This window comes from Chiloscyllium plagiosum, chromosome 1 (assembly GCF_004010195.1).
Source record: "Chiloscyllium plagiosum isolate BGI_BamShark_2017 chromosome 1, ASM401019v2, whole genome shotgun sequence".
Lineage (NCBI taxonomy): Eukaryota > Metazoa > Chordata > Chondrichthyes > Orectolobiformes > Hemiscylliidae > Chiloscyllium > Chiloscyllium plagiosum.
Window position 1 is genome coordinate 36,252,050 of NC_057710.1, and position 9,853 is coordinate 36,261,902.

Sequence of the window (9,853 nt, forward strand, 5' to 3'; positions counted from 1 at the left end):
GACACTCACTGACCAGTAAGATTTAAAAAATTTTATCCTTGCTTTTAAATGCTTTAATGGCCTCACCCTATTCCCATCCCAAGCTCCCCCACATTCTTTGACATGTCTACATCCTTGTATTTTAGCATTTTGAGAATCCCTAATTATAATTACTTCCTGTAACTCGATACTTTTCTTCCCTTCTTTTGAGATGCATCGTTAAATCTACCCATTTGACAAAGTGTTTAGCATCTATGCTAGTAACCTTTTTAGTGGCGAGATGTCAAATTTTGTTGTATAATGTGAAGATTTACAGATGCAATTTGAACAGAAGTTGCTGGTTTTGAATAAGTCAGTATTAATTTACTGGCTGCCATTATGTACTTAAATCTATACTCATCTATCTTTGTGTCTTTCAGTCTGTCATCCTTTCTCTTAGTCTGTCTTCTCTTTTATGGTTAGTATTTTGTGAACTGTTCTTCCTTATAATCATGCAAGGAGCACCCGTCCCCCACCCCTAACAATACTACCCAGCCCCCAACCTTTGATTTCTTACCTGTTTCAAAGGAGTTTATTTTTTGTCAGTCAATAACATTCTATTGGCCTTATTGCCAGGTTTCAGTCATTCTGCTATTTCATTTGCATTTGACTCGACTGAAAAGGTTATGCAATTTATTTCTGAAATTCTCCGTCAGTTATACTGGTAATAAATTTCCTGATAGTCCATTGCAAAGAGTAACAAAACGTGCATTCATTATTCTACCTGTACTATGCGCTATTTCTGGATAAAAGGATTCAGGCAGCCACTATATTGTTCTTTGTAATGATTAATTGCTATTTATGGACAATGTTCCAACTAAACAGAGTAAATAATGTTTGTTCATTACTTCTACAATGGGAGATTTCTTCAGTTGTTATTACATCTCTTCTTCAGAATGGAAATCTCAGGTAAATCACTTCTTCCCCAAAGGCAGCCAATTACACATTGTAACATATCTAGGAGTAATCTTTTATTGCTTGGAAACTGCACAAAGTAATAAATATAATTATTTACTGAACCTTACCACTAATCAAACTTTAACTCCGACAATGTGCTATGAGTAAGAGATAAACATAATCACTTGGAATTGTACACTTTTGTAAAAGTCACCAAAACTGCTTACAGTACACAGGTTGCGTTTGAATGAGAAAGATACTTTATTGACTGCATCAGATGAGAAGTTTCACCAAAGCTTCTGTCTTTCAGATATTGACTGACCCTGATGTTTCTCATACTTCCTATTTTTCTTTTAGAGTTCAAGTGTTTGCAATTTCCCTTTTTGTTATTCCTTAATTTTGTTTTTCTCTTTTTGTTATTTCTTAATGTTTGTTTCTTAATACTTTTCTAAATTCAGTTTCCTTCATTATTATTAAAACCATAGGAAGTAGGAGCAGAGTTTGTTCCTCCATTGAATCTGCTCTGCCATTCAAATGGATCACAGCTGACCTGATAGTCCTGAAATCCAGTTTCCTGCCTTTGCCCCAAAACCATCGATTCTCGTCCTGATTAAAATATGTCTCTATCAACCTTGAATACAATTCATGACCCAGCCTTAACACCCCTCTAAGAAGAAGTGTTACACAGATACATTGCCCTCTGAAAGAAGAAATTTCTCTTCATATCTGTATTAAATGAGTGATTGCCTACTCTGAGATTAAGCCCTCCAGTGCAAGACTCTCCCACAAGGAGAAACAAGTGTTCCACATTTACCCTATCAAGTCCTCTAAGGATCTTGTTTGTTTCAATAAAGTCACTTCTCATTCTTGTAAACTGCAATGAGTGCAGGACCAACCTACTCAACCTTTCCTGATAAAACAATCCCTCCATACCTGGGATCAACTGAGTGAATCTTCTCTGGACTGCTTCTAGTGTCATCATATCTTTCTTTAGAAAAGGATCCCATAATATTTCAACTGTGGTCTGACTACTGCTTTGCATAGTTTTAGCAAAACCTCTTCATATCTATGCTACATTCCCTTTGGAATAAAGGCTAAGATTCCATTTGCCTTGTCTATTACCCAATGAACTTGAATGCTAGCTTTTTGAGATTCATGGATGAGGTGTCCCAAAACCCTCTGTACTGTAGCTTTCTGCAGTCTTTCTCCATTTAAGTAATATTCAACTAATCTATTCTTCCTGCTGCATAACCTCATATTTTTCAATATTATAATCCATCTGCCACATTTTTGCCCACTTAATTCTCATTTATTTTTGTCATTCGCAAACTTGGCAATAGCACATTCACTTTCTTCATCCAAGTCATCAATATATATTGTAAATACTGCGACCCCATAACTGATCCATGTAGCACTCCACTAGTTACAGGTTGCCATCCTAAAAATGCCCTCCTATCCCAACTCTCTGCCCTCTGTTAGTCAATCCTCTATCTATACTAATGCACTACTTCCTATTTTATGGCCTCTTATTTTAATAAGTAACATAATGTGTGGGACCTGATTAAAATCCTTCTGAAAATCCAAGTGCATTACTTCACTGCTTCCCCTTTATCTATCCTCTTGTTACCTTCTCCAAATACTTTGTCAATGTGTCAGGCAGGATATTCATACCAGACTTCTCTTCCTGATTTCAAAATGCATTCTGATTTCATTGATTTCTTCCAGTTCTTTTCAATGAAATATATGTGTCAAATTAAATTTTCACAATATACTATTATAAGGAATACAAGTATTGAATATTGCCTAGACACTACTTAAATATCCAGCGGTGATTAAAAATACTTGCTTTGGAAAGCTAAGTACATATTTAAGTACAATCGAACATATCACTGTTCAAATATTGCTGGTGTTAACAAATAGCTTAAGGATAGTGCATAGACCTGGAATAATGTTTTCTGTGATTATTTGCAAGCTTTAATCATTCCTTTATAGTACAGAGTTATCCATCTCATCAAACTTGTTCTTAAATATGAAATGAAGATGATAGTGTGACTTATTTCCTTGCTGAACATTGCAGTATTAAGCTGCACCCATTTTCTCTTGGTTTAAAATCAGGGAGCGTGCATTGAATACTTCCCACTATGGAGACCTGCAGCTTACCATTGGAAATTTGAAGCCAGAAGAAACCTATTTGTTCAGGATCGTAGCCTACAATGATTTTGGACCAGGGGAAAGTTCACAACCGATTAAAGTATCGACTCAGCCCGAGTGTAAGTAATTTAAGTAACTGACAATTTTAGTGTGAAATATTCTCATGACTGTAGGTAAACTCCTGAATTATTACAATAATACGTTATAATTTTGTCAAAAGTACTTTACTTGGCAATGCCCTATGATAAGAAGATATAAATATTTATATATATGCGAGTGTGTGTGTATGTTGAAGGATGAGGATTATCCATTGATATCCAAGACTGAAATCTCATTGTGTGAGGAAAATTCCTGATTTCCCAAACCTGACTGAGGGGGTGGGGGGAGGGAGTGAGAGTGGGTGTGGGTGTGAGGGATGTGGTGGGTGGTTGGAGGGTGGAATTGCCCTGTAATGCTGTATTTTTAATCAAGGTGATCCAGTGAAAACTGGAGTCAGATATGACATCACAGTGCCAAGGCAGCCACAAGGGCTGCTGAATGCCAAGGCAGACTGTTAAAGGATCTGCTTCAGCGCTGTGGATCTCAGTCCAATTATAATAAAAGCTGTAAAACAAATATTAACACTCTAGACATCACTCCCACATATTCCACAAGCTTCACCCAAACCAATTAATGCCCTTCCCTTTTTCCCCTTCCACTCCTCATGGCCCCTCATAGTGTCCATGCCAAATATGTTCCTGCATGTACTACATTTGGCTCTTCATACCTTCTATGATAATCTAGTCTTTCTACTCATCATCGCTCCTTATACCCTCTATGCTAACTTAATACTAACCCATGTAAGCCCATGACCTCTGTCACCCTTTTCCCTTCAATCCTCAAAGTAAACTCATCCAATTTCCAATGTCACTAAGATCAAGTGTTATACTGAAGTGAAAGAAAATGAAGGTCTGGGTATCTGGTGCTTATGTTTTCAAACATCATATGGATAGGTCTCTACTCAATACATTTGATTACTTCAAGTAGGGGAACACATGTTGGGCTGAAGGGCCTGTTCCCACACTGTAAGTAATCTAATCTAAAAAAAAACACTGAATGTGTAATGTGTCTTGCTGAAATTATCTTCATGATCAGTCCCTTTTGAAGGCCCTGAGTATTCTATTAGTTAGAAATAAAGCCCGTCATGCAGTATTGAACATAGAATGTATCAAAGTTAGGAATATACATAAGCACAGCCTGGACAACACTGTTTCTGACATAACCATATTTGAGTAAAGGTAAACCCGTCCCTCTCCAACAAAACCATCTCAGGCTAACCATGAATTAAAGTGCTGTAAAATGTCAAAACTATCTGGTCTTTATTGGAACAACTGATAATTAATGACTACTTCCATTCATGCTATTCACCAATCAGACTTATGTGAAATATTAACAGTTGCCATATGATTAGCAAGCTCAGTACTTCAAGTATAGATCACAGAGTAGCATGTCCATCTAAATTCTCTCAAAAGCCATTAAGAGCTTGATAAATCATAATAGCCTGATGCAACTAGCACTAATCCACAACAACGTAAGTCTTATCCATATGCATTGCACCCATTACAGCGTTCTTTGTAAACCTGTACGGATAAGACCTTTTAATTCTTAGCAATCACAACTCATTCATCAGTTACCTTTTAATACAGGTTATTATATTTGCATGAAATGCTACCATAATTGTTTGAGACCTACTAACTCAACATCGATCCTTAAACTTGAGAGTTTCCTAAACTGTGTATTTTGTATGTTTCTTCATTAAGTCATCAGAAAAATTCTGAATTGATGCATTGCTGACATCATGAAATTTGTTCCATCACCAATGTTTATAAAGTTTTAAAACATACAAGGGCTCTAAAGAATGACAGTATAAATCCTGTATAAAAAAACAAAAGTATCAATAGTTCTACAAGTTATATTTTCTCCCTTCAGCTTGTCCATGTGTTTGACCCATTATGTTTAAGCTGCGAACATGAGTAATGTTATTCAAAAGCTCGGTGAAAGCTTGATTATCTAAATCTGGTTGGTGTTGAGTAGGGCTGACAAGATAATCCCAGCCAAGGATAGTACGCTGAATATCGTGATCTCCTGGTTCAGCATGGGTAGAATGGAATGAGTTTCTTTTATTGTTACTTTTTGCGTACTCAGGTATCCAATCTAAAAGGCTCAGTGTGCTTTAATCCCAATAATGCACCCATCGATTATGTTATTACTGCAATTTCTTAGAGTATGAATTCTAAACACCTAATCTCTGTATGTGACGGTAATCCATCTTAATGCTGTATCATTTCTGTTAAAATGATTGACTGTACATGCAGGTTGGATCTGATACCAATGAACCATATGGAAATGTGAACTCAATGCCTACCTCTTTAATCCGTTTAAGAGCTCATAGCAAGATCCCTCTTTTTGAAATAATCACCTGAAGTATAGGAATCTGGCTTTGAATGAATGCTTTGTATCTCAAGATTAAATTGTTCTGCCATGCATTCTTGGGTTTGTATATGGGCTATTGTTTTCATTTTCCCAATACTTCAGAGAAGATTGAACACCTTATCTAATTACTTCAGACTAATCTCTGTATTCCACATGAGGTAACTTTGTGAAATGCTGTCCAGTCTAAAAGATGTTATCAGAGTATAGAAAGAGATACCACCCTTTGCTTCTTGAAATAATTGAAATTGAAATTTTGCTCTGAAGAAGACCACTGGAGGTGTATAAAAATAATTAGAGTACAGAGGTTTACGTGGTAAAATGAATGCAGAGTTTCTTACTGGACACGCTAGCCGCAGTGGATTCCCAGTAGAGATTTCCTTAATTTCTAAGTTGGCTACACAAATTTATATAGTCTATTGTTTGGTGTTGGTAGAATGCTAATTGCACTGCTAACCCTGCTCCTTGTCTTACCTCATGTTCACAAATATGCATTCTCCACCAAGAGTAGTAATTAGGAGCAGTACACTGGCTTTTGTTTTAAAGTTGTTTCAGTGTAAAATATCCTGGCAGACTATGAAAACAAAGGCTTTTTTAAAAAAAAAGTTGTTGTTTTAAGAAAATAACTTTGTGAAATTCTTTTCTGATCATCCTGAAAGCAGATTCCAGTTTATCATGCTGACTAGGTAACACACAATCTCATTGAGCCATCTACTTTTTTCCATTTAAGATATGAAATAGGGCGTTGTGTAATTGATGGAAAAGCACCAGAGAGCTTGAAGCATCAAGCAGACCCCCAACCAGCTATGAGCTACAGGATTAATGTTCTGACATAATTTTGTTTTCCCACTATAACCTTCATTTCCCTTCATGTTTGTAAAGGAATGATACTATTGGAATAAATAATCCCCGCTTCATGATCTTCCTGCTTAAATATCTTGTTATTGACATATAATCATCTACCCCCTTTGTGAATGCTAAATCAACACACATCCTTTGTGCTGGAAATTTACCTTGGTGCTCATTACAAAATACCCTGAGTTCCGATAAAAGTTCACAGACCTGAAACATAACATCTTGTTTCTCACCTTACAGATGATGCCTAGTATTTCTAGCATTTTCTGCTTTTATTTCCATATCAAATTTCTTATAGCACAAGAGATCCATTCCAGATAAAATAGCTGATATTAGAGGGAAAATAAAGGAAATGGTGTCGCACTGTAGGAAAGCAACAAGAAAAGTCAACTAACCTATAATCTTCTCAAAACAAAACAGTGAAAATCTAAAACCAGCCTTCCCTTTTTAGCCATTAACAATAACAGTTACAAATGTCATACTATCTGAATATATCCAGCTGTGCCAGGAGACGTTTTAAAAGCACATGCTCACGCAAACACTTTTATCTCCTTTGGGGAACACTGGATTAAGGAATAATGATTTGTGGACTGATTATTACCCCATTGGGGCAAACCATAAACACATGTGCTGTGATATGGAGGTCCTGGTGTTGGACTGAGTTGGACAACAACAGGTTTCTTTGAAAACACAAGCTTTCACAGCCTTGCTGCTTCTTCAGGTGCTAGCACTGAAAGCAAGGCTCTGAAAGGTTGTGTTTTCAAATAAACCTGTTGGACTATCACCTGGTGTCGTGTGAGGTTTGAGACTTGCTGTTGTGTGGTCAACAAGTGCTGGTTGGGAATTGAATCCAGTGCTTGTGACCTTGAAATATGGATGCCACCACTGCACCATTGGCCTCAATGACAGTTGACCAAATTGATTAGACTTATTATAAATCCTTTATAAAAATGAAAGCATCACTAGTTCCACAAGTTATTCTTTTCTCCTTTCAGGTTGTCCTTGAGTGTTTGATCTATTATGGTGCACCAAACTACAGCACAAAATATGAAAACCACTGTGATTTAATAAACCTGAAGAGAAGAAAGGAATAAAACAGCTGAGCTGAAATAGTTTATATCAGCCCAAAAGAAAGTATTACAGTACATCTCAAAGGAATAATACAGCTTGATAGTTGTTGCTGAACATTATTTGAGTATAATTCTGTGACAAGGATCCTTTAGCTCTTTGAGAAGCCTGCAAGTTTCCTAACATACAAAGCTGATCTTCTGAAAACAGCATTAGCTCCCACTTTCTTTTTCTTTGCTTTGATGTTGGCAAGGATGTTAGCATTATGGAAATTAACTAGGCCAAGTCCTGGGCCACTTACAGAACACTACTGATTTAACTAAGCTATGGGAACATCCTTTTCTAGGTTCCCACAAACCTGGATGAAAAAAATTGGAAACTACTATAAAGAAAGTACCCTTGTACAGTGCATTAAAACAAAATTTTGTACTTGAAGAGTTAAACACTAGAAACTGGATTCAGACATTCCAAGAAATGAACAATGTGTTCCAAATTGAAAATTCAAAATTATGTGAGAGAGTGATAGGAATTAATTTAATTTGCGCTAATGTGTCTAAAAATGTTGATTTAGTCAGGATTAAAATGTTCACATTATGAAGAAATGTCTAATACTTACTAAAATTACTTTATAAAAATTGTGTTTAGTGAATCAGAAAGGGGGCTAAACAGATTAGCTTCAGTTTAGCACCGATCTTCCACATCTGTTTAAAATGTAAAATCTCACGAAAGGACTGGGAGTTAGAGAGGGTTGATGGTCTCATTGGTTGAATTTGAATGTAATGAGATTGGGGACTGTAAATCCTGTTTATAATTTTCATCTTCACACTTTTGAAAAGAGCCTGTAGAGGCGGCTGGGCAGTGAAGCCTCCATTAATTCACACTTAATTCTGCTCGCCAGTACTGCAGAGTCCAGCATTTAAATAGCTTATTACTATTCCAGCTGGTAATCTTATTAACAGCCAAAGTGCACCACATTGTATGAAGAGCAAGCTACTGGAAATTAGGCTTTCTGGTAATATTTTAACAATGTAGCGCAGAGAAACCACTACCTGATTTGAATGAATGTCTCATTGAAAATTCATACATGTTTCAGTCACAAATCTATTTCTCTCATTATGCTGATTAGAGTTGATTACTTGCATACTTAATCCTTTAGAATTTGTTTGGATTTGTTTTTTTTTCTGCTACCGCTTTTATAGAATCGACATAACACATTAAATCAAAGTTTATTGTTTTCTGCAAAACATTGCCTCCTTTTGTGTTCAAAATTTCCTCGATCCATCTGGATTTCTAGTACTTCTTGCTGATTAAAGTACTTACTGAGAAAACAATTTGTTTGTGTGACAGTATAACCATCAGTGGGAAAAAAAAGTGTTTCCATTCATTCATTCTTTGTCACCATGTTGACGTTGAACAAAATGTTGGTGAGGCCTGTTCTGGAGTACTGTGTACAGTTCTAGTCACCATGCTATAGGAATGATATTAATAAATTGGAGAGGGTTCAGAAAAGATTTACCATGATGTTTCCAGAAATGGAAGGTTAGATAGGCTGGGACTATTTTCACTGGAGCATAGGAAGTTGAGGAGTGACCTTACAAAGGTTTATAAAATGAGGAGGGGAACACATGAAGTGAATATCAAGGGTCTATTGGGGGAATTCAAAATGAAGGAGCATATTTTTAAGGTGAGGGGAAGAAGATTTAAAAAAGGATATAAGGGCAGCTTTTTTACAAGTTAGGAATGACTTGCCAGAAGAAGTGGTGGAAGCAGGTAGAGTTACAACATTTAAATAAAAATATGAATCAGAAAGGTTTTGAGGAAGATGCGCCAAGTGCAGGCAAGGAGGACGAGTATTGTTCGCGAGCATCGTGGACATGGACAATTTGGACTGAAGGGTCTGTTTCCTTGCTGTATGATTCCATGATTCTATGACCTCAGTAACTCAATTGACCAAAGATGTAGACTTGCCAATTTCAAGTAGATAGAACATAAAACAGTACAGCACAGAACAGGCCCTTCAGCCCATGATGTCGTGCCGACCATTGATCCTCATGTATGCACCCTCAAATTTCTGTGACCATATGCAAGTCCAGCAGTCTCTTAAATGTCCCCTATGACTTTGCTTCCACAACTGCTGCTGGCAACGCATTCCATGCTCTCACAAATCTCTGTGTAAAGAACCCGCCTCTGACATCCCCTCTATACTTTCCTCCAACCAGCTTAAAACTATGACCCCTCATGTTAGCCATTTCTGCCCTGGGAAATAGTCTCTGACTATCGACTCTATCTATGCCTCTCATTATCTTGTATACCTCAATTAGGTCCCCTCTTCTCCTTTCCTCTAATGAAAAAAGTCCGAGCTCAGTCAACCTCTCCTCATAAGATAAGCCCTCCA

The 9,853-nt window shown here is 36.8% G+C and overlaps 1 protein-coding gene across 1 annotated transcript in view; it reads left to right on the forward strand.

The window, feature by feature from the left end:
• dcc (DCC netrin 1 receptor) overlaps window positions 1–9,853 on the forward strand; it is a 1,293,953-nt gene that overhangs the window by 961,946 nt on the left and 322,154 nt on the right. The window contains exon 9 of the mRNA XM_043720707.1: window positions 3,031–3,185. Coding sequence (XP_043576642.1) covers window positions 3,031–3,185 — 155 coding nt within the window. The remainder of the gene's footprint in view (window positions 1–3,030; window positions 3,186–9,853) is intronic.